This window comes from Hyposmocoma kahamanoa, unplaced genomic scaffold (assembly GCF_003589595.1).
Source record: "Hyposmocoma kahamanoa isolate Upper Pololo Valley unplaced genomic scaffold, ASM358959v1 168, whole genome shotgun sequence".
NCBI classification, from domain to species: domain Eukaryota; kingdom Metazoa; phylum Arthropoda; class Insecta; order Lepidoptera; family Cosmopterigidae; genus Hyposmocoma; species Hyposmocoma kahamanoa.
The window spans coordinates 1282435-1309387 of record NW_020653608.1 but is presented as its reverse complement, the minus strand read 5'-3'; the positions used below and the strand labels follow the sequence as shown (position 1 = coordinate 1309387).

Sequence of the window (26953 nt, the reverse complement as noted above, 5' to 3'; positions counted from 1 at the left end):
TGCCAGGGCCACCGCTCTTACCAATCACGACTCGGTCTGTAACTCAGTTGGTTCGTATAAGCCATAGGTTCCTAAACTTTTTGTGTCACCGCCCACTTAGGCGCAATAAAAAAACTCAACGCCCACCATCACAAGAAATAATTGAAAACACTTATTTTTTTATACTAAGACAAAAAATCACAAAGAAAAAAATTATATATATCGCACTGCAATTACAATAGTGTTATAACTCAAAATATGTGAAATTCAAGATTATACCATTCTTGAACGTAAAATTTGATTCTCCACAGGTCAATAAAACCGTCTTTAAAATATTGTAAGAAACAGCTAAAATATATCTACTTAACTCAAAATGAGACACGCTTTATGTAAGCTAGTTCTGGCCAAAATAGTCCTTATTCAAAAATGTAAAATTATTTTTTCTCTTTTTTATATTTAAATGTATTTGACAAGTAGGAAATTGTTTGTAGTAAACTATAACCTCTACATACATTTTAATTATCTTTCACGGGAAACGATTAATTCGTTTTTCGTCGATTCTGAGAAAAAACACTTTTTGAATTTAATACACTAACAAAGTAGAGCGATATGCAGTGTAGTTTATGCGATGCAGTAGCACCCCATAGACAACATCGACGTCCCCCAATTACTTCTGAGAGACCTAATTAAGGAAAAAAAGGCCCCCTTAGGCCTTTTCAGGGAACCATTTTGGGAAACTATAGTATAAGCAATACAGTTGAAAAACAATACAAGTTTCAGGGTAATTTGCTTACCTACGAAATAATGATATTTTAAATAAAACTTTAATGCATCTAGCGTTGTAAAAAGTAAAAACACTGACAGTAGTTTCAAACTCATAAAACTGCACGCGAACTATCTACACGGAATACGTAAAGTTCAATAACCCGTTCAGAAAAATATGAGACATAGTCATACAAAGAATAGTAGCATAGTTCACGTTACATTGCTATTTGATATCAATAGCCAATACTGTCTGAACAAACAAAGGGAGCGATGGAACGTACGGGAAAGACTTGAACACACTGAGCTAAAAATGTTCGTGTAAACATTATCGAGAATGTAAACAGATTTAGTTTTTTTATTGCTACACTGGATTTTGTTTATGTTTAAGTAAATCTTACACAAAAGGTATTTTCAACTCGAAAAGAATGAATAACGTAATGTACAAAACATAAGGAGCGTTTCAATGTTGAGATTTTTACAAGAAATCCAACGCAGCTGCTCTCATTTCAGAAAACGTAACTTTGCTTTGAATAGAATAGAAGAATGGAATAGAATAGAATCGTTTATTTCATGTTATCAATGTCACAATATTGCAATTGGAAATACAATGTCAAGGGATAACTATGATCGTCAGTAATAAAATTATAATAATAATAATGAATATAAAATAAAGTAGTATAACTACTGCTTGTCGAATAAAATAAAATTAAAATTGTTTCAAAAGAAACTCATCGACACTGTACAATTCAATATCCAATAAAAGGATTTTTAGTCGGGTACAAAACGTTTCATCGTTTGTAACACTTTTCAGGTCTGTGGGTAGATGTCGGTAGAGGTCGCTGGGCAACGGATTTTAGTGTTCCCGCGTTTAAGGTAGTTTTAAAATTTGGAAAGCTGCATTTTATACAGAGGTTATATATTTAAACGGCAGTTCGCACCCCCTCAGATCTTTGTGATTCAAAGCTCAGGGCGGCAATGCAACTGAGGAGCATGACTTGGTCGTCCCGTCACTTTGTAAGAATATTATTATTAATACAAAGATCGAACACAAACAAAAATTCCTTTGATCTGACTAGAATCGAACCGGTGTGAACCAACTGAATAAACTGGCATAAGCTGAATGAGGCAATTTTGCGTACGCCACAGCCGAACAAAGTGACAGTACAAATTTGTGGTCGTTATATTTTGTTTATTGCTCTTAGTCTGTTTTGCTTTATTTTATGTTGTTTTTGTATTTTTTTATTTTGGTTTTTAATTCTTTCTATTTTGTTTTGTTTGCCTAAGTATTATTAATCTCTTGTTCGTGACTACGTGTTGTGGCGTTGCAATAAATATGTATTCTATTCTATAAAAGCACTAGTCACATGTGGCTATATTAAACAATAATAAATAATAAAATAACATAATTTTATATATAAAAAACTTTTTCTGAGTGCTCGATCTTTGTATTAATAATTATAACAAACTAGTGGAGTAATTTCACAAAAATAATTAAATATCAATTCAATGAAAATTTGAAGTATTATCATAATTTTACAAAAAAACGAGATTTTCGCTCATTTTTATACACTATGTTTTTTAGCCAAAAATGTTGTTAATGTAACTTTTTATTACTTTGTTAAACACGAGGGAATGCTATACGTGATACATGGCGTAGAAAATAGAATACATGAAGGTTTTAATAGACGGACTGCCAGTAAAACATGCAGTAAATACCTTACCCTTTAGGCCCTTCACAAATTACAGCTGGAATAGTTGGTAGGTTTATGTAGTCGGCTTGGCAGCAAGTTAGCTCGTTAGGGGCCTGTCAGACGGCCTGAAGTTTCCGCGTACACCAGTGGATGATTGTTTGCTTTATTTTGAAACTCAATTTAGTAGCTTGATATACGAGACGCTAATGAATATTTGGCGCGTGTGTTTTGACTTAAATGATTTTCAAGTACTACATTTCCGGTTTAAAAATTTCATTCTACATCATTACCCCATCATGCGTCCTACTAGTGAACACGGGTCTCTTAAGCCGCAGGCTTATTACCAATCGTTTGCGATCAGTTGTTCTAGCAATGTTTGCACGATTGCTGTCAAAACATAAATTCGTACTATGGATGGAACGTCCAATAGCGATTAAATGATAACATAACAACAAGTGATATTGCATGTAAACACTTTGAAACATAGCGACTGGTTGTTTTTTCGTATTACCGAACGACAATTGACAGCGACGCAACAGCAATAACACTCTTTTATTTCCAAGTACAATGGCACTGACATTAAGATGTTAGGCAGTGTGAGAGTGCGAAACCTGAACTAGGTTACCCTGTCTTACTGTACTCCAACCACCTACACTCAGGATCGATTTTTATATGGAATTACATGTTATTTATTTATTGAATATCAAGCGGTTTTTACTACCTACCTCTTACTTATTATATTACCGCTAAGCAGTAATGTGTGCGTTAGTGCGTTTCGGTTTTGGAGAGTAAGGGTGTTAGTGAAATTACAGGCACATGGGACTTGTCAACTTATGTATCCCTCACATCTTTGTAATTTAATGCTCTGAGTGGCACTGCAACTGTTATGGATAGGCGTGTTGCTTACCGTCAGCTGCACGACTTGGTCGTCCCGTCAATTTGTATAATATTTTTTTTTAAATTTAATGTTAAAGAAAAAGAAAAAAATGCAATCAAATTTTTTCTTCACCGCTAGCCAAGTCAAAAAAAAAGAATCGTTTATTCCATAGGTAAAATAAATTTACACTTGAAAACGTCGCATTTAAGCTACTGCTACTAAGTATTGCTACTAAAGATTCCCAATACGAAACTTAGAAATTAAAATAATACGTTACATGTCGTTAATAACGTTGATAATTATGGAAAAACATACGTAGAGTTTAAGTTCACGAAAACAATAATATTGTTTACGAAGCAACAACATAATTTATCGTTAAGGCCGCGTGTTGAGTGCAACTCTCGAGTTTGTTCCGGCCTAAGTGCAAAATCTGGTAACGGAAAGCGAAAAGTTGCCGGAATTACGTCCGATTCGTAGCACGCATCCGCAAGAGGTCAAAAAGTTTATTACGGACATTGTCCCAAGCCGCTTTAGGCGTCTCGTTGTGGAGTGTTTATTGAAATCACATTGTAGATGGGGTGTTTTCGTCTTCAATTTCGTATTGACGACCTCCATGGTCAAGTGATTTGAACACCGGCTATGAAAGCCGGTGTTCATGTTCATCATTGGTGAAAACTTACCTCGCCTAAGTTTTTCAACCTGTACGTGAACGACCTGACTGTCGAGCTCAGCAGCAGGCGGATAGGGTGTCGCGTTGATGATGTTAGCATCAACAATATTAGCTACGCGGATGATATGGTGCTGCTGAGCCCGACAGTCAGAGCACTCAGGGAGCTGCTGGGAGTATGTGAGAGGTATGCTCTAACTCATGGCTTCCTGCATGGAGTCCTGATTACCTCCCGCCCTTTACACTAAATGGCGTAGAGCTTCAAAGGGTTTCCCGATTTAAATATCTTGGCCACTTTGTAACCGACGTTCTTAACGACCAAACAGACATCGAAAGAGAGCGGAGGGCGCTGGCGGTCAGATGTAACATGTTGGCCCGGCGGTTTGCACGTTGTAACAAAAGGCTTATTGCACTACACGTGCAACCTGTGGTCCAACTTTACGCAGAAGCCATTAGCGCCTTTCGCGTCCAATATAATAACGGCTTCAGGATGTTGATGGGGCTGCCTCGCTTCTGCAGCGCGTCGGGAATGTTCGGGAATGACTGTTACGCCATCATGCTCAAAAAGACAGTCTCGCTGCTCTGCAGATTGCGGGCCAGCGCCAACTCCATCCTGACGACGGTTGTAGGGAGATATGATTCCCCCATTATGTGCCATTTCCTTCAGGTGCTTGTTAGCAAAAGGTGTTTGTGAAAAAAAGAATTTGCTGACAAACACCATAAAATATTAGTACTAAGTATTATTTCTGGTCATGTTTTTTTTTATCTTCTTACTAACATAGTCACTAAGAAAACTGTTACTAATCAATTTATGGACCCCGTTGTCTGAATTAAAGATAAAATAAATAAATAAAACTAACTTTTCTATATCATATTGTGTCGGGTCTGGGTGTTCGTGGTACCGTCGTGGTTTCCAATTTCTATAACACAAGTGCTTTATTGTAATCATTAATACAAAGATCGAACACTCAGAAAAAATTCCTTCGATCCGTCGTATCGTCTTCTTGCATACCGTGCCAGACGCTATACCAACTAAGCCACGGAACGAACCAACGGTGCTTGCGTCGTGTCTTTGTATTTGGTTTTTCAACGACTTTTTAGTCGTAGCGCCATCTATGAAAGATTTATCAGCCAGTTAGTACCTTTACAGCTACCTGTCCTGGCGAAAAATGTCGCTATTCACTGTATTAATTAAATTTTTATTGAATTGATATTCATTTATTTTTTGTGAAATTACTCCACTGGTTATTAATGATTACAACAAACCAGTGAAGTAATTTCACAAAAAATAATTGAATATCAATTCAATAAAAAATTAAAAATACAACTGCTTTAGTTACTTACTTTGGAATCGGAGCGTCGTATGTGATATTGTCTAATATTTATTTCTTTAAATTTATTTCGTGGAGAAAACTGGAAAAACGTTTACCAGTTAGTGGTTTTGTTAAGCAGTCCAGACTTTCGATGCTGTTTTCGCGAAAACAGCATCAGTAGCCTGGACTGCTTCACAAAATGCCTTTGAGGATAAAGGTATAGATAAACTATGCAGACTTAGTCTCAGCACTTTCTCTAATGTAGAAAGATATACTGCTAGGCGGCAGAAATTGTTAAGATGGCAGTACGTCTCTGGACGAATTCTTTCACAAAGAGCTCTACTGCTACTAGAATGATGATCTCTTCGATCTAGGGGAGACCGCAGAAGATACATCTGTAGCAACTATTTTACTCGGAGGACTTACGTCCAGCCTCGATCCCTTGATAATGTCCCTAGAAAATACCAATCAGGGGGCCTACCATAATCTTCCCAAAAACAATTTTAAAAGGGTTGTAACCCTAACTAGCCGTGAACAGGTTCACGGCAATGAAATGGGAAACTTCCGGTCCACAAAATTTATTAAGAAGGTAAAGTTTAAAGAAAGGCTGTAACAATATAAAGGTAAAAAACCGATATAACAGTATAAAACACTCCCTACACTTTATTATTAAGGCACTTACCCCTAAATGGGCCGAAAAACTGAATTACAGAAATAGATACATAAAGGCTGTAGACTTATAAATTATTACGCATGATTAGCTTATTAACAGCTCTGACTGTTGTGGCGGTCGAGCTGGGAGTGACCGTGGTACGAAAACAAAATGAGTTAGTGAAGGAAGATGGAACAATTCAAATTTAAAATTTAAATACAAGTAAAATAAAAAAAATGATAAGATACAAGAGGAGAGAGGCGATACAAAGAGGTGAGATGACGGTGTAAGGAGGTCACACCGTCACAATCTTATTTCAATGTAAGCTTAAAATAAGCTTATTGTAATATTACTCATATTCGTACCATGATGAATCTGTCAACCAAGTAATGTATTATTGCAAAAGTGATTGAAAGAACGAATGATTTCCCAATATTGTCTATTCCTTACTAAAAATAGGAAAGAGATAACGCTATGTGAACTACATAATGCCATCTCTTTTTTTTTATGTTCCGAATCGTCTTATCGTAGTATAATGTTTAAGTATTTAATGTCTATTAAAACGATGTTTTCAATAATTATTCCGCATTTTCATGAAGAAAAGTAAATAAAACAAGCTGAGTCATGAGAGTCACGTTGTGAATTTGGAATTATAGTCTAGTGTCAACTGTTAGTTTCGCCAAGGAGCATATAGATGGCGTTGTCATAATTTTACGAAACAAACATCGCGTATTTTTATTTAACGAGAAATTATTTCCTATGTGCTATTAAATAAAAAACAAACAAAATATTGAAGAGATATATGTAAATAAATAAGTTCAACTTAACTTTTAATCATTGATCAAATTTAAAAATCAATCAAAACTGAAAATAATATTGTTTCCATTGCCCGTGCAACTATTTTAAGATTGCTAAATTTGACATAAGAGCAATATTACTTTAATGTTAAAGTCGCGTCATAGTACGGACTGAGTGAATGAATAGTCACAAAGCTGCCAATAAAGCATCGTAGTTTTAATATTACAATAAGCTTACTTTAAGCGCGTTGTACGAAAAGTCAATGTAAGGTTAAAGTAATATTGTTTTAAGAGGTTGTGGTATTCCCTCAGGTCGTAACTACAACAGGCTCCTGAGACTTGTCAACTTATGTACTTGTCAAGTGACGGGTGCAGTGGCAGTGGCCCTGAAATCTTTGCTATATTAAACATGGACAAGCGTGTCACTTACCACCAGGCGCACGTCTTGTATATCCCATCATAAAAAAAAAACTGTGTTTGGGAACGTACACGTATAACATAGCGCAATAAACAACAATTACATTCATGACCAATATAAGGAAAACGTAAATCCATTACTCACCGTACCGAACTCGCAGTGAGAAACCCGAGCATAAACGGTCCCCGATTCTAACATCTACCCGCAAATCGGAAAACTGTAACAGCCGACGAAATGTTTCATGCCTGACTGAAACTCCTTTTATTGTCCAACGAATTTTACTGCAAATTTCTTTCGAAGAAATTGTAGTTGCACTTTTTATGTTGCGTCGTACTTTCACAATATTTTGTATTTATTTATATGTTTCGTTATACTATTTTGCTTTTAACCTCCGACGCGAAACGAGGGGTTTGAAGTTTGAAGCCTATATTATTGTCTGTCCATCTATACGGTTTTTAAGTGACTTCAAAAAGGGAGGAGTTCTCAACTGATTTTGATGATTCTGTTTGTTGAAAAGAGGGTACCTCAGTATTAGTCCCATTTAAATTTGAAGAAAATATTACACCTCTAAGGAAACCAGGGAATGAATTCGGTTTCGAGCACTTCCCGGTCGATTTCAACATTCTGGTATGGCAACCAATCTAATGTTGTAAGGTGGAGAAATGCATACTCTGACAAACATTTCTTAGAGTGCGGAGTGAGGCAGGGTGGACTTACCTCATCAAGGCTTTTTAACCTATGTGTCAATCCTCTGATCGATGAGCTCAGCAGCATGCATGTTGGGTGTTTTATTGGCGATGTTTGTGTGAATAACTTAAGCTATGCCGATGGCATGGTGCTGCTGAGCCCGTCGATTGGTGGCCTGAGGAAATTACTGAAAGTTATTGAGAATTATGCACTTTTGCAGGGTTTGAGGTACAACGGAAAGAAAAGTGAATTTATGTTATTTAAAGGTAACAGTAAATATTTAGACAATATCCCACCTTTATTTGTTAACGGAGTGCCATTAAACCGTGTAAAACAATTTAAATACCTTGGGCACATAGTCACAGAAAACTTGTATGACAACTTGGACATAGAAAGGGAATGCAGGGCTTTGTCAGTTCCGGGAAATATTCTGACTCATAGGTTTGCTCGTTGTACAGCTGAAGTCAAAATAACGCTTTTTAAAGCATACTACCAGACATTCTACACGAGCAGCCTATGGGTCGATTTCACTCAGAAGGCCTATAACTCCCTACGCATTATGTATAATAATGTTTAGAGCTTTGTTTCGGCTTCCTCGATACTGCAGTGCGTCAGGCATGTTTGCCGATGCTAGTGTAGAGGATTTTTACGCACTAATACGTATAAAGGTGGCATCCTGTCTGCGCAGAATGCGAGAGAGCTCAAACAGAATTCTTAAAATGATAGGGCATAGGTGGGACTCCGATCTGCTTGCTAGGTTCACCGAACTTCACATCCTGGGAGCTCTGTGAACTTACCAAGTATCACACATCATGTAATCATTTAATTATGTAATCAATTCAATATATTTCATTCATTCGTTCATTTTATTTGGTAATTTTTATACTAACAAAATGGACTGTATATTGTCTGCAATAAATGATATTTATGTTTCATTTTTTTTAATTCACCGGAGTTATCACGTAACATACTTAGAATAATAACGCATAGAAACCTAGTCCGCACACGCTAAGTGAGGCAAATTGAAGCGCGCCAAAAGGGCCTACACGAGCGGGCGGGCCTTCAGTGCTCAAGGTCAACTTGCACCGCGAACAGATCAAAAATTTTAGCTAAAAATGACGAAATGTGCGGTAAATGAGTGTAAAAATACGTCAGACAAACATAAAATGGATACTAACATCACATTCCACAAGGAAGTAACGCGTTTTTGTGTTGTAGAGACAAGTTCATTATGTGATGTAGTGGCTCAACGAATACGCATCTACAGTCTTTTACTATTATTTTTTACTTAGGTTTAAGTTTTTTCATAACTTTACTTATGTCGGATACTGGACATGGTCTACAGTGGTTTGCATGTGGGTTTGTGAAAGAGGGGACAGTTGTGAAGCCAAAAGGGCGTCATTGGGGCACAAATTGGGACTTGTGGGTAAGTAAACTTCTTTAAAAAATTTCGCAAACTCGTATTCTTTGCGAGGTAAGGTTATCAAACACAGTGGGATTAGTTGATAGTCTGTTCGATTTTATGTAAGACCAAAACGTATTAGGGTCCAACCTAATGTTATTTTCGATATTCCGCAGATGCATAGTATTACACTTGTTAGTTAGTGACTTACAAACTTTTCGGTAATAGTAAAAATAAGCATAGTACAACCCATAGTTTGTTGATTTATATAGTTTGTAGTATTTTTTTTTTATGCAATAAATCAATTAGCTCTGAACTTGTATTTTTATATAAATATTCACTAAAACCGAAAATTAACCTACTACTAAAACTAGCCTACATGAATTAGATTTTTGCCTCACTTGTGACAGTTCGTTTGATATGAAACTATCATTCTATGCGTTATTATTCTAAGGTAACATATATATAAAAAAATAGAGAATTGAGAACCTCCTCGTCTTTTTAAAGTAGGTTAGAAAAATAACATTATCCGTGACAATCTAATTTAAATTGTAATATTGAGACACTGATAATATGAAATAAATGATTCTATTTCATTCTGAGTAATACAATGTATGAATCAATAAAATCTCGTTATATTAAAATTCAAGGAAACTGTAATTAATCCGTCTCCAAGCTACAGTACCGTTCATTGTACCTAATTGCTACAGATTATTTATCATTTTATTGCTTCTCCAAGTTAGCTGTTAGTATGTTTTGACTCGTCAACAGAATCCAATAATAAAAACTTCCAAATAACCGACTCAAGGTTTCTCATGAATTTTTATATCGGTTGGACAATGGTACACTTTATTCCTTCTATAAAAAACATGTTGGTCATTCTAACAGCGAACGGAAACGTGTTAAAAGCTACATTATGTGACATTTACTGCACTTGACACGCTACGCTATTGTTAATAGAACAAACATCACTTCGGATTTTGGTAAAGCATTTGATTTAAAAAGGCTCAATTGATGTTTTAAACGGGTGCTAATAAATTTTCGGATTATAGCATTTACAGATACATGGGGCTTGTGGGAGACCGGTTGCTTCGTAATTTGGTGGTCACCGGTTCGAATCCACTTGACTGACGACGGATTTTCATTTCTGAATTACATAAAGCCGGTTCGGCAAATACGTGATTTTAGGGTAGATAATAGCTTTTTTCGAAATTAATTTCTATTTCTTAACTTAGAACTCCTTCCTAAGCAAATAACGTTCCTTTTTTGAAATTAGCACGAAAATTAAAAAAGTTGGGTGAAGTCGATGTTATTTTTTAAAGATGGAGAATACGGAATTGTAAAAAAGGGATCTTAGAGAAAAAGAACGTGAGATGGTTCATCGTAGGGACAAGAAAAGACCTAGAGTTAAGCATAATGATTTGGATCCAGCGGTATACTATGATATTCCTTTGAATATCAACGCGTAACTTGGACTTCAGGATGGGATGTTCATGCTAAGACAGGGGTTGATACAACAACATCAGGTTCTTTGGACCAAACGAGGCGTTATCCTGCTCCAGGGGCTGTACGTGCTAAACAACAGTCACCTCCTCCATCTCCGTAATAGTTGACAAAGAATTATAGGGAAATTTGAATCCTGCAGTCCCTTAGTTAAATTTATATACCCTTTTAATTCGCTTGTGATGGTTTATTTCTTCAGTCAGACTACAAAAATAAAAAGACCCGATAGGATTCTGCGCTTATTTATACAAATTTCTTCCCGCCAAAACCGCCAAACATCATCGAGGAATAGCTGTTTTGGCGGTATTGGCTATGACCAACAATAATACCAAAAGATGACAACAGATGACAGATTACATGTAAAGCCTATAGTTACGATACAGTCTATGGCATTAAGAAATATTAATTAGCAACACTGATGTAAAAGTAAAATGTCATCTGTAATTCAAATTTCTCAACAATAACAACTCTAACTATAGTCCATTTGTTTAGGTACTTAACTAAATGTAAACAATTTTGATACATCTTTTTATTGAAACACATGCTTTACAAATCAATAGATATAAAAATAGGCATGCAATTTCATATGAAGCTAAATATTTGTATTTTGTATTTGAAGGTAAGGGAAAAGCATTTTATAAATGTATATTTCATTAAATAGACATCTCAAGATTGTTTACATTTATTTAAGTACCTAAACAGATGGACTATAGAATACTTGAGTGGAATTGGGAGGTACTGGCCTTGCTAATGGCGTCCGCCATAATTTTTATATTATTGATATAAAACTACCGCATATAGTCGTTTTTACTGGACATTGGCGAAATTATTGATTATTTCGATGGGGCCATAACGTTTAAAAGAAGAAGAACTATTAATACTTGAATTTATTTCCAAAATGTATAACATGTTCTATGTAACAGTTTGTAAAAGTGATACATTTCAATAACCTTATTTAATATGTAATTTGTTCGAGTATGATACAATATACAATGTAGTATGCAAAATGCGACCTGCCCCCGTAGCATGGCTACGCATGATAATCGCGACACGCGCGGTAAAACTGAAAGAAGCGCGCGCTATTGGCTGTCTGAATCATATCTAATTTAGATAGCCAATAGGGTGCGCTTTTTTTATCGCACGCGTCGCGACTCTCATGCGTAGCCATGCTACGGCGGCTGGTCTTGATTGCAACCTAACAATAGGTATGTATATGATAGGACTCTCGTTCCCACAAAAGTGATACACGCGGCCACAAAGATTCTTCCACTCGTCTACCGGCACTCAATTCGAACGTAAAAGAAACAAAAGAAATATAATTCGTAAATCAATAAGCTGCAAAAGCATCACGGCAAACATTAATATCCCTATGTCGGCTATATAAATGTTTCTTATAATTAGTTCTATGAAGGTTTCCACGACATGCCGTAAAGCGAATTCATTTCCGAAACCCGATTTCATCATGTTTTGTTACCGTCGTTAAAAAAATACGAGTTCGGTTGAAAATAAATTATGGAGCACGAATTCTGAAATAGGTATATTTTTTTCCAATTTAATTATTCAAATTTATTTATGTACGGTGGTAGACGCAGAGCGATTGCTTCACAATAGAAAGATCATCTTTTATTGATAAGTTTAATAACAACACCTTTAACTAAAAACGAAAAAAGCATAATGATAAGTCTGCACGTTGAAGAAGGTTCACAACCCAGGAAAACGTGTTCGCATGAACAAGCGCCTGGTGGTAAACGACGCGCCTATCCCTAGCAGTTGCAGTACCACTCAGTGCGTTGAATCACAAAGATCTGAGGAGCATTGCCATTGCGTCCCTCACCCTGTATGCCCGTAATATCACCAGCACCCTTACCCTTCAAAACCGAACTCTCATTACTGCGTGGCGGCAGAAATAAGTAAGGTGGAATTTCCCTGGGTGAAATCTTTCACAAGTACCTCTACAGTTACTAAAACGTGTGAAATTCCAAATCAGCATTATTATGCGGCGGGTAGTGGTCAACTCTTAAAGCAGACACGTGCGCTGTAGTACGACGTAATATAGGTTGACGACAATTCATCCAGGGAAGTACCTTACCTATTTCTACCGCCAAGCAGTAACGTGTGTTTTTATGATACCAAGTTACGGAACGAACAAGTCGTGTGCTTGGTGGTAAGTAACACGCCTGTCTAAAACATTCGCAGTGCCACTGAGAGATTTAAATAGCAAAGATCTGAGGCGCACTGTCACTCACTTCGTCTAATATATACCTACCACAACCTCTTAAAACAATATTACTTTAAGAATGATTCACGCTACACCGTGTCGCGACCGGGCCGTGCCCCGGCCGGGACACGGTCAAACATTATGGTATACTTTTTGTATGAAGTGATTCATGCCTGACCGTGACTCGGCCGTGTCCCGGCCGTGCGCCGCCGAGACTCGGCCGGGGCACGGCGTTGAAATGTCGGTGGGTATTGTTTCCCGGCTCTGGCACGGTCCGGCCCCAACACGTTGTAACATGAACATATGCGCCCGGGCGCCCGCAGAGCAGTCAACGTCAAATCTTAGTGAGGTGAGCAGCTCAACACCAAAATGGACGATGAAAAATTATTAGAATGTGTGCGCAAGTACCCTGTGATTTACGACATGAGCCATCCTAAGTATTTAGATAACAAATACAAAAATATTATTTGGAAAACAATTTCAGACGAAATAAAACAATCTGGTAAGTAGTAAGTTTTATTTCAACTTACATTGTGAAAATTGCATATTTACATAAGCGTCACGTCTATCGACAGATGAAATCACTGGCTGACAAAAACCACATAACACAGATTTCGTGCAAATAATACACTCAAACAGCCCGGTGTAACATGAATGACTGGGCCGACCGGCGCAAGGTGGACGTGTCCCGGCCGAGGCCCGGCCCGGTCGCGACACGGTGTAGCGTGAATCATCCTTTAACCTTACATTGACTGTTCGTACAACGCGCTTAAAGTAAGCTTATTGTAAAATTAAAACTACGATGTTTTATTGGCAGCTTTGTGACTATTCATTCACTCAGTTCCTACTATGACGCGACTTTAACATTAAAGTAATATTGATCTTATGTCAAATTTAGCAATCTTAAAATAGTTACACGGATACAGTGGAAACAATATTATTTTCAGTTTTATTGTCTTAATATTGATTTGGAAATATTAAAAGTTAAGTTGAACTTATTTATTTACATATATCCCTTCAATATTTTGTTTATTTTTTATTTATAGCACATAGTAAATAATTTCTCGTTAAATAAAAATACGCGATGTTTATTTCGTAAAATTATGACAACGCCATCTATATGCTCCTTGGCGAAACTATCAAGACTCAGCTTGTTTTATTTATTTTTCTTCATGAAAATGCGGTATAATTATTGAAAACAACGTAATTTTAATAGATTATATTATTACATACATATTTAAAAGTCAAAATTCTCTGAGTGTAAATAACACGTTAAGAAATAATAATAATACTACGATAAGACGATTCGGAACATCAAAAAAGAAAGAGATGGCATTATATAGTTCAAATAGCGTTATCTCTTTCCTATTTTTAGTAAGGAATAGACAATATTTGGAAATCATTCGTTTTTTCAATCACTTTTGCAATAATACATTACTTGGTTGACAGGTAATTTCACCAACACCCTTATCCTTCCAAACCGGAACGCAGTTATGCTAACATTACTCTTTGGCGGTAGAAATAGATAAGGTGGAAGTACTTCCCTGGGCAAACTCTTTCACAAGGTCCTCTACTGCGACTAAATAAGCCTTCTTTACATATTTAACTAAGCTAAGAAAATACAGTGATTATTTTGATAACAGTGTCAAACAGTACACCAACCCAACCACAAACATTTAAGTAGTGAACTTAAAAGTAACTTAAATTCGACATTTTCCCTCTACGAGCCCGAAGTGTCTTTTTAATATGTGAAGTCGGTGTCCGGGAGCGGTCTCGCGACACTTGCCAAGTGTCCGGACACTCGAGTTGACTACTTATGCACCAACTTCGCTGTGACTTTAAAATGATTTTTCTAACTCGGCAATGTGGATATTGAATAACTTAGAATAAATTTACACAAATAAGGTAAATAATTCGTTGCGTTCTATATCTTATTCCAGATAGAGCCACGTACATGGCTTTTGAAGACAGAGAAATATAACAATCAAATTTGTTTCGACTTAATTAACTTTATCAGAAGCCCTTCTATGGTTTTAACGCGCATGGGGACATAATAAGGTGGTAAATGGAGCGTAATCGAAGCCACCACACTTCATCATATCAGCCGGAAGACGTCCACTGCTGAACATAGGCCTCTCCCAAAGATTTCCAGACTAGCCGATCGGACGCGACGTGCATCCATCTGTTACCCGCTGCCTGTACCAGGTTCGTGGTGTCATTTCGAGAACGTTTCTGCCCCAACGGCCGTCAGTTCTACGAGCTATGTGCCTTGCCCACTGCCTCTTCAACTTACTAATCCTTCGAGCTATGTCGGTGACTTTCGTTTTTCTACGGATCTCCTCATTTCTGATTCGATCACGTAGAGAAATGCCGAAAATTATTCACTCCATAGCGCGTTGACTGACTTTGATCTTTTTTATGAGGCCCATAGTAAGTGACCACGTCTCAGGCGAGCCAACTTCCAGAAAGAGGTCAACCGTCGAATGCGACACAGTTGGACAGCTTGAAATGATTCCGTAGACACATCTGGGATATAAAATTAGTAAATCGACTCATCCGTAGAACAAAGTCCTATGTGCACGACTGCTTATTCTCAGGACAATTGTTCGTTGTTCTTCGCTGACTTTATATTTCCAAAACGAAATAAGAATTAAAAATTCTTTTGAATAATGATATTATGTATTTAGGCTCTTTCCGCTGTATAATCGCGTCGGACTCTGGTTTTCGAATGAGTCGAAATTTATAAAGTTAGATTAGTAAGACTGCACAGTCGGAGTGAGATTAGAAGGGATATAAAAAAGACGACAAAATGGCGGGCGCGAGCGTTTTAGTTTTTAATTGTACTGGAATAATGATTTGAAATTTAAATGTTTTCCAGTTAAAATAAATTACATTACTATATACTACAATCCGGTTTTTCTTTTATGAAAAAATGCAGTTAGCAAAGCAATATTTGTAAAATACTAAACCTTGTAGAAATAGAATCATGAACAACAATTTTGAATGCCATTACTTTTTTAACTCATTACACAGGGAATTCACTCATTTGAGACCAGGTAAATGATGTATCTATATTGTATTGTACTTTGTTTCAATAAGTAACTCCTGGTCTTTAGGTGAAATTATTGAAGAAAGATGTCATAAAGGTTACTTTATAATAATTCCCTTTCAAAGTTACACGAAAATATCGTCAAGCATGGCCATTGGAAAAGCTTGAGCCGCAGCCAGTTGGCAACAAAACTGCAAAACTCACCGATTTATAAACCTGTCGACCTGGCAACGTTGATAATTACAGTGGTTTCCACTACGTAAACAAAAAAATGCAATCGCCTATTTCGTTAGAACAAAGTTATAACTTTTAGGAGAGTGGTTTACAAATTCTAGGAAAGATATTTGTAGATAACCAAAGTCAAAGTCGAAGACAAATAATCATTTATTGTATGGGTAAAATTTTTAAACTTGAAAACGTCATTTTCGAAGTAGTCAGCGTAGTTCACTACGCTGACCTCCCTGAGAAGAACGAGCAAGAAACTCTAGGGATTGCTCTTTTCAAATAAACGTAAATGCTATAGAATACACTTTGAATCATAATTGTGTGGAACAAGACTCATGTTGTCTTTAAATTTTTATTGAATTGATATTCTCACTAGTTTTGCTATAATTATTAATACAAAGATCGAACACTCAGGAAATCCGTCGATCCAACCGGATTCGAACCGACGTCTTCTAGCATATCGTGCCAGACGCTATACCAACTAAGCCACGGAACGAGGCAGCGGACCTCACGAATTTTTCTATGTGCTTGCGTCGTATCTATGTATGTGGTTTTTTCAACGACTTTTAGCCGTAGCGCCATCTATGAGAAATCTATGATATTGCGTCACCCAGTTAGATACCTTTACATCTACCGACCCCGACTAGAGACGTCGCTATTCATTATATTTAAATTTTTATTGATTTATTTTAATGTTGTCTTTCTATAACACACATCTTTATCTAACACATACTCTTCAATTTCGTAATATGACTTTGCATTTAAAATACTTTTAATGTAAGTTTTAAACTTAGGTAATGATAATCTTAATATATTCTCCGGAATCTTGTTGTAAAAACGTATGCAGTTCCCCATAAAAGAATCGTTTACTTTAGTTAAACGAAATCGTGGCAACTTCCCCATTTCCAACACATATGTTTCGTATAGTAGCCGAACTAATCTTGGAAAGTATGCCCCCCCCGAACAGATTCATGCAGTCATACACAACCAAAGACGTTAGTCATATTTCATATAAAAAAACATCAATGAGTTTATTCGTATGTGCAAGCAATTTTTTTGTTATCTGTACACCCATTATAATTAATCATTGCTGTAATTTTACAATTTTTTAGTGTTGTATAGACCTGTAGCGACTTGGTATCTTGTAGGGTGAACATATTACGTGTAAAGTTTGTTTTGTGATTGATTTAAGATTTATTTTGTGTTATTTGTGTTGTTTTAAGATTGTTATGTTATGTTGGTGGTGTATCTTTGAATATTCTTTTTCTACTCCTGTATTATTAATATATCAATTATAATTTCATAAACCATATCACAAAGCACTCTTTTTTGTTCTGAATCAAAATTCTATTGTCTATGGTTCTCGCTTCCGAATTGAAAAGATCATTATAGTTCTGTCGGCTGCATGAAGTCGGTTTTGACTTCATGCATTAACTGCATACTAGCAATCAATCTGTTAGCAGCCTTAGGCAGACTCGCCTGAAAAAAAAGTGTCACCATTAGGAAAGAGTTTCTACGGAATTCTTTAGGGGTTGCTCTTTGTAAGTAGATTTTGGTTCACTTTATCGTTTACAATATTTGTTTTAAAATATCATATGTAAAAAAACTCTGAAGAAGCTTAACAATAACGGCACGTATTGTTTACCGGTTCTTGCACCTGAGTCACTGACCCCGGCCAGACGGCCGGTGTCACTGCTTAGGAATACCGCCTTTCACATTTGAAAATTCAATTTTTTTTTGACATGGGTGAAGCGAGAATCTAAAATAGATAATAATAAAATTGCTTATTTATCTCAAATAAATAAATAAACTACTTTACACAGAGTTTAGTAACAGAGAATAGTGGTTGGAGATATAAAGGTCTGTAACTCAGCACAATGGCGGAGTGTTTCTCAGCGCCGCTAATATTCTCCTGCAGCCTGCCATATTCAAAAATATCATTCCAGTTTTAAAACTTCTTGCAGATTTTTACACACAAAGCATTAGCCACATACAACTACACTATAAAGCGTTCCTCCAAGGTTTGCCTAAACAATAACCAGTTAAAACATTTCTTACGGAAAGTACGCAATGAGAAATTATGAAGAATGAATCAATCCGGTAGAATTTTGTACAAGTACTTGGTATGTGTATTTTTGTATAAAGTTTTTGTTTCACTACAAACAATCGGAATCTTATTATGGAAACATCTATGAAGATGAAGTAAATGTATTTGTGATTTTGTAAACAAGACTGTTAAGAACAGCGAGGTTATTTTCATTCCTCGAATTGTTATACAATTATGACGTAAATTGTTATGTCCATATTGTGAAAAAAATACTATCTTCATAAATTATATTTTCATAAATAAAATAAACTGCACCAGTAATATTAATATCTTAAAACGTCTCTGACGTCAGGGCACTAAAGTGACCTACATAGCTTGCAAAATCAGTAAGGTTAAGTGGCAGTGGGATGGACATATCTGCAGGAGGGCTGATCGCCGATGGAGCAGACTTGTTCTGGAATGGCGACCCCGTCAAGGAAAACCTAGTGTGGGCCCATTGTGAGACGCCCTGCGGCAAGATGGACGGACGCCCTGAGATAGGCACAAGACCGGGAGAGCTGGCGTGCTCAAGGGGAGGCTTACGTCCAGCAGCGGATACTTGTAAGCTGATGATGATGATGGTGTCTTGAAACTTATCTATTAGACACTCTGGGGCCCAATATATATATTGCTCTAATAACACGCTTCTGCAGGACAAAGATTCTATTAAAATTTCGGCGGCATGTCTCCAAAGCAAAATTTTAATTATTAATATCAATAAATATTGTAGTTATAGTCTTCATAGACTGTTAAATCAAATCGTACTTTAATGTTATTCCGTTAAAGTTACGAAATCGGCAATGTTCGAACAAGTAAAATTATGTATATGTACTCTGTTTCCAACATTTTGAATTGTTTACAAACTTCACAAATGTTCAAACCGCACTGAGCAAAATGAAACCAAATTAAATTCTGGGAAGCAATACAAAAGGAGAATTAATTAAGGTTTCTACCATTCATAATAGAAAGTTGTGCTCAAGACACGAGGTGAGAGTGAATTAAAAGCAGTTGCTGCTGTATGCAAATGCATGGAGATGCGCACTGGCGCTGTCACCTTGTCGGCTCTATTAAGTACTCGTGTTTTCAGGGCTGCCGCTAACCAAATTATATTATGCAACTTATAGTGAAAATATAATATAATATTGAATTTGAGGACTTTAATAAAAGTACGCGTAGTCTGCCTTTTCCAAGACGGATTAAAGTGACATTTACAGGATTGCCAGTTTTCATAAAATTTTAAATATTCATGTAGTTATTATCGACAGTTTTATCGATAAATTGTAAAAGAAGGTAAAGTTTTGCCAAAAATGTTTGAACGATTTCATTATAATTCAGTTTTCGGTGTAATGAAAGTTCGATCAAACGTTATTTCGGAAAAAAAATTGTGATAGGTCACCTTTAAAATGAAACAAGTTGGCTATTTATTGCATAAGCGTCACCCAACATTCAGTCGATAGTTGATAGAATCGACTGCAGTCACTAGCTGCTTGTAAGCGGGTAACACTTTTGCGCAATAAACTGTCATTTTACTCCATTTAAAAAAAAGACAGACTATGGAGTTAAGTTATCAGTTCGAATATTCAGCAGCGTTGTGTACTATATATTTCTTACAATTCTTCTAGATGCAAGGCGCCTGAAAGTTGTAAAAACATTTTTCATATAGCACCGCTGTAGTATACTCTATAAAACCTAAATTATTTCCACCGTGGCTATAGTGATATTGGCGAAAGCTCGGAATTGCATATCGTCGATGTTTTGTAGAAAAGGCGAAAGAGCCATTTCGAAATTTTTTTCAGTGGACCACGTTTTACTTTTTCACAACTGTTTTAAAATATTTACGTCCTGTTTTAAATTTAATTTTGCCAAAGCAAAATTGAATTTTAAAACAGGACGTAAATATTTTAATTTAAACGCTGACGATATATTGTGGTTTTTGTGCATTTACACAAGTATTTGTGGTTTATGCGAGCGGCATACGACTACATATGCAATTTCTTTGTTTACAAATTATTGGTAGCCCTAATAAAGGCTATGGGAGGCAAACTGGAACGCTAAGTACCCGCATACTCGACAGCGCTCCTTTTTATTACACTTCACTAGCAGGAAGAGGGCTAAACGTTTGCGGCGAAGCTCTTTACGGTTATAATGTAATAAACTACTTCCTACGTTCAATCGTGTAGTATATTTGGCGTATACATTCTGTATTGGTTCAGTGTAGCGTGTTAAGGCCTAATCCTTCATAAAAGACCCCTTGTTGTACATAACCAAGTTTCATTGCCAGCACTGAGAAAGGAAACATTATTCCTGCTACAAAAGCAGTTATGTAGCAGGAATGTTGTAAGACACATTAGACATTATAATTATCAAAATTTTTTAGATATTTAACTCGCAAAGATCTGACGGACGCTGCCACTGCGTCTATCACCCTGAGACATAAGTTGACAAGTTCCATGTGCTTGTAATTTCACCAGAACCCTTACCCCTTCAAAATTGAAACGCAGTAATGCTCACATTGGATAAGGTACTTCCATGGACGAACTCTTTCACAAGGAGCTCTACTGCTGCTACAATATAAGCGTAGCAATCACTACGTATGTAGATAGAAACACATTTGTACCTAAAATGTTTCAGTAAGGGATGACACAGGTGAGAAAGCGCTTATAATCTCATTCCGTTAAAGTTGCAAATGAGAAAGTTTAGAATTGTGCTGATTACTGTTGAGTAGTTCATAATCTCATTAATCACAAAGTACTTTTCAATCTTAGACGCGAGGTTCCCAAACTTATGTCTCGTACCATGTACCCATTTTTTCTTTCTAAAAATGGAAGTAAATAAAATTTACTACTCGCCTCTTAGCCGAAGAATTAATCAAAGAAGAATGAAATTCTTCGGCCGAGCGTCCAGCAAGCAATAGCCCCTGAGGATGCCTCCTGGAGAGGCGAAACACGTGTCAGGTATATTTGGTGGTGGTGTTAGTGACTGTAGGGGAGGGTGGGAAAATTATCTGCATGAAAAAATATTCAACACAAGCGCAGCCACTTTGCACGATTTAACCTTCACTGGGTTCGCAGAGTAGCAAATTAATTTACTTCCATTTTTATTAACCGACTTCAAAAAAAGGAGAAGATTCTCAATTCGACTGTATGTTACGCGATAACTCCGGTATTTGTGAACCGATTTTCATGATTTTTTTTTTTTTGTTGGAAAGGGGGCACTTCCATAGTGGTCCCATTTCATTTTGAAGAAAATCGTCCACCTCTAAGGGTGGCTGTTCACGCATGAAGATTCATTTTTATTAATAGCGCCTAAATTTTACTAAAGAGCAATTATTTTAATGGTTGATTTTGCTATTTCTCCAATCCAAGGCGTTTTTCTCTCCATATACTTTGAGTAGTGACAACCGATTTTTGTTATCTACAGTGTCAAGTCCTGTATAGTGGCGAATTTAAGGATATTTCAATAAAACTTAGCAAATAGACGTAATTCAACGTACTTTTGAGGTCGGTTTTACTTTTAGTACTATGTACTGAGATTATTATTAACATGGATTTCCGCAAAGTAACGCCTGAATCTATTAACCATTTTTTCTGATTTGTGTAGACTTCATACCTTTCTAATATTGATTTTTTACATCAACTTCAAATGTGTTTTCAACTGCTGGCACAGTGCTTCTCACTTTGACAAGTTTAACTGTATAATAAGACACTTAACAAAAAACATTTGTTAAATTTTATGCATTTCTGTATCCCAATATCATGTTCGTCGTGAAATATTTACTTCTTACACATTTGTATGTGTCTATTATAAGAAAGTACTATGTATAGGCATGTGGGTATCAAATTGTACATTGACAGATCTTCTAAGTACGTGATGTGCTGTTGACTGCACATAGATAATATGTATGTCGAGTGGATTATTTCGTATATGGAAAGTCAAAACTTTGGGCACGACCTGCACTCCCGTAGACCCCCATTGACGTCTCATTCTCCTTCTATTTTTTTTTTGCATGAATCCCTTGTTGATTTGAATGAACCCCTGGGGGTTGATAAACTTTGGGAATCATCGTCTTAAACGAAAACAACGTCGCAGACAGAAAATAGTGTAAAATAAAGTCTGAATCATTCGAAAATATCTTGAAATATGCGGGTTCGAGGTGACTCCGTTTCACCTATAGACGTCACATGATTAATGCTCTGACAGACACACCATTTGTCTCCTAAACGAAAGAAACGAAGAAAAAGTCGCGGATTTTTGCATAATCTCTAGAAGGTATAGGTATTCTGAGTTGCCCTTTCAAAGGATGTTTGGTGGTGATAAAAAAAGGTTTTTTTTTTTTTTACTTTACCTAGGCTCGCTTTTTCTTGTGAAAATAAAAAGTATTTGACCATAGAATTTATTTTATGTTAAATATTTTTAGAGCATATTTCGTTTCTTTTTTCTAGATAGTTAAATTAGATAATTCAAAATTAAACTGGCTTCACTTAATTTTGTTGAAAAGATTTCTCACGGACATCTGCAACAAACACATAGCAAACATTCTTAAGGTGCGCTAGTTCATTCCGTGGCTTAGTTGGCATAGCGTCTGGTACGATTTGTTGGAATACGTTGGTTCAAATCCAGCCGGATAGAATAATTTTTTTCTAAGTTCTCTCTTTTCATCTTTGTATTAATAATTGAATATGATTGGCTTTTGAAGCGATATCATACCAGTGTTAAGACATTCTTGACATATTCCTTCATGCCAAGGTACAGAAAAGTGATGGCAAATTGAACGAATCAATTTGTACGCCTGTCACATAACTTACCGTGGCTTGAAGGTATTTCACGAACAGGGCCAAGTGAACGCCGATAAATTAATTTAATTACCTCGTAAATCGCTTAACCTGTTTGAATTTACTAGAAAGCTAAATATTATATTTATATTTAAAGTTTTGGACTCGTAATTATACGGAAATGTATTTTAGAATTTTTTTCTTGATAAGTAATCAGGAATAAGTAGTAACAGCGGAGCTCCTTATGAAGGAGTACGTCCAGACAAGTAAAACTATTTCTGCCACCTAAACTATTTCTGCCACTAAGCAATAAGTAACTACAATAATAATGCAACACACTCATAGCCTCGCACTAGGGAAACCCTGTGTCTCGGGTGCCATGTACACACACATAGACAACCACAAATGACACCCAAACTCGCGAGAGAAATAAATGTAGGCCATACACATACTTCTCGGGAATCGAACCCAGGACCTCTGCGTGGTAGTCCGGTGATAACCGTTCGGCCACGATTATTAGTTATTAGCAGCAGGTAATTGTGAACTTACGTCTCAGGGCAAACGGGCGCAGTGTGACCCTGAGATCTTTCTGATTGAAATCTCTGAGTGGCACTTTAACTATTATGGACAGGCGTGTCGCTTACCATCAGGCGCACGATTCTTGACTGCCATTGTGACTCAACGGTTACCATGCTGGACTGCCATGCAAAGGTCCCGGGTTCGATTCCTGGGCTTGGATAAATATTTATATGACATACATTTATTTCTCTCGTGAGTTTGGGTGTAATTTGTGGTTTATGGATACAGGGTTTCCCCAGTGCGCTGCTTTATTAACCTAAAAATGGCTAAAACTGGCCGCGCTAAAGAAGTCGAACAGAGTAAATGTCTGTTTTCAAGAAACACATCGCATTATGAAGGTAATGTGTCTCCTTGCATCGATTTCCCATCAATATGGTGACGACATGCATTTGTGACAAGAAACTCCGATACGAGTTCGTAACTTCTCTCTAACTTGGACGGGTAGGCATTTGGAAGTTTGCCATCGTACAAAGGATGTACACAGAGGATATGCACTGGGAGAGGCACTCGAGTTCCTTGTACTCGTATAAGTTTGAAAGTTAAGCCTTGTGAATCGACGGGGCGGGGTACGGGTAGACAGATCATCTTAAATAACTTCATGTTTAGGAAAATATTCGTCGAAGGTGAAGGTGACGAATTTAATAATCTAGATAGACTTTGTTTGACGGTCTTGGCAGCCCGTTATTAGTGGTTTTCATTAAGGGCATTGGGTGACGAGATGCCAGTGAGACCGATTTTGGAAATGAAGTTTTGTATATTGTTTCTGGTCTAGGTAGTAGTGCTCCCAGTGTGGGGGATTTCCTGCTTGAGGTCGGATAATTGGTGTAGCTATCTGGCATATTATTAGCATTATTATTATAGATATAGAGCACAAATTTGAATGTACACTAACAAATGTTAATTACGTCACAAAGTAGCAACTAAAATATCATAATAACATAGCAATTCTAATTTTAGCGCATCTATACAATAAAAATTATGAATTATTTAATATACATTATATAATCTGTGGAACTACCGAATGGGAACATTACAAAAGAGAAATGAAATTCGAATAAAATAAATGATATTAATAACGGCACATTAAGAAGATATTAAATTTTAAAGTGAATATTCAATGAACAAAATGCGAAAGTTCTGAATTTATTTATCTCTATAATATTTTCAGTCATTAATTAAATTCGAGGACTGTCGAACGAGATTATCGATAGCGGCTCTACAGCGCCTCGCGCGATGTAATTAATTGATTGATGCCCATGTTGATGTTAAAATGGATATATCAATCTTTCATGTAAACGCTTTGATTACATTTCACAATAAACATTATTAATGTTCATGAAATCTACACCGGTGTCATTGAAATTGAATATTTGTAAATAGAAAAAACATTGGTCTAAAGATAGGTCCTTGAGCGACACTTACATACAATAACAGGAAACTCTAAACTAAAGGCGATAAACTCGCAACATTGTACATTCTAATTACAAGTGTATTTTGCTTTTTACTGTCTTAAATAGATACTATATACAAATAAATATCAAGTAAACTATTTTCTTGTGACACTTATTCAAATGCTTTTGGTAAAACCTTAAATAAAATATTAAATTGTAAATAACAAAAAGATACAAGAAGTAAATTATATTTTAATATGATATAAAAAGACGGAAACTAATTACTGCTCGATCACAATCTCACCTGATGGACTCTTGTTAATGTATGACTTACCATCAAACGGTTGGTGAGGATCTGCAAATAAATATAATGTTTCAACGTTTCTGTGTTATTTTGCAATACATCAACAAGAAAAAGGTGAAATAATCTTAGTTGTTAATCTAATTATTTATTATTAGTTGCTAAAAAAAAAAAACTGTATTAGATGCTGTCATTCATAAAGATAATATTTTGACTATATTATTTGATAAGAATAACAAAATGGGTGATACTTAACATCTACACTATTACCAAACTATATTTGGAGCGAAAATGAAGAAGATTTGCAATTTTGCGATCATAGCAAAGGCTAAAAGATGATCATCATCATCATCAGCCTGTCGCAGTCCACTGCTGGATATAGGCTTCCCCCAATGTGCGTCATTTCGCCCGGTCCCAGCTTGTCGCTTCCATTTCCCGCTACCAACATTTCGCAGGTCGTCACTCCACTTCGCCGGAGGGCGTCTTACACTTCGTTTGCCGAGTCGCGGTCTCCACTCTAGAACTCGTTTTCCCCATTGGTTATCGGTTCTTCGACAGATATGGCCAAACACTGCCACTTCAGCTTGCTTATTGCACGAGCTATGTCGGTGACCTTAGTTCTCCGAATTACGAATTTTATCCTTCAGAGAAACTTCGAGCATAGCCCGTTCCATAGCTCGCTGAGCGACTTTAAATTGGTGGACTAGCCGTATCGTGAGGGTCCACGTCTCGGCTCCGTAAATCATAACAGGCAGGACGCACTGGCACACATTACCACAAAAACTGAAAACAAAGGTTGAAAACCTTTGTTTTCATACTTTCTTACTTTCATACTTTGTGGTATAGGTGATGAGAAGACTCGACATAGCTTCGCAAACGCTGCCCATCTAAGCTGAATCCTCCACCTGGCTTCCTTTTCGAAATTGTTTCTACCTAACTGCAGAATCTACCCGGGGTAAGTGTATTCGGAAACAGCTTCAGAAGGTGGCCATTTACGACTATGGGTCTCGGGTCAATGTGATCATTGATCATGACTTTGGTCTTGTCCAAGTTCATGTCGAGACCAATACGTCGCAAGGCGGACGTTAGGCCGTCCAGCATCTGCTGTAGTTCCTCCAGCGACTCCGCCATTAGGACTATGTCATCTGCAAATCGCAAGTGTGAGATGTACTCGGTTTTGATGTTAATGCCCATACTTTTCCAGTCCAGCGTGTTAAATATATCCTCCAATGCGGCTGTGAACAGTTTCGGGGATGTGGCATCCCCCTGTCTCACTCCTTTGCGTAATGGGATGGGTTTAGACTGCTGGTCCTGTACTTGGACACTTATAGTGGCGGCGTTATATAGACATCTCCACACTTCGACGCTGCAAGTATTCCAAGACAGCCCAGGTTTCGACGGAACCAAAAGCCTTCTCATAGTCCACAAAGGGTAGACACAAGATCGATTATACTCTTCTGACTTCTGTATAATCTCACCTCACTGTGTGTATGTGGTCTATGGTGCTGTATCCCCGTCGAAACCCGGCCTGCTCCGGTGGCTGAAACTCATCTAAAAGACAAACAAGTTAATAAAAGCTAA

The 26953-nt window shown here is 36.8% G+C and overlaps 1 protein-coding gene across 5 annotated transcripts in view; it reads right to left on the bottom strand.

Moving 5' to 3' along the window:
- The window catches only part of LOC113225588 (amyloid-beta-like protein), a 43606-nt gene extending 18183 nt beyond the window's left edge, over window positions 1-25423 (bottom strand). For all 5 annotated transcript variants that reach the window (XM_026457922.1, XM_026457921.1, XM_026457924.1 and 2 more), the window contains exon 1: window positions 25406-25423. In XM_026457922.1, coding sequence (XP_026313707.1) covers window positions 25406-25408 — 3 coding nt within the window. In that variant the 5' untranslated portion in view covers window positions 25409-25423. The remainder of the gene's footprint in view (window positions 1-25405) is intronic.
- Window positions 25424-26953: the final 1530 nt, after the last annotated feature.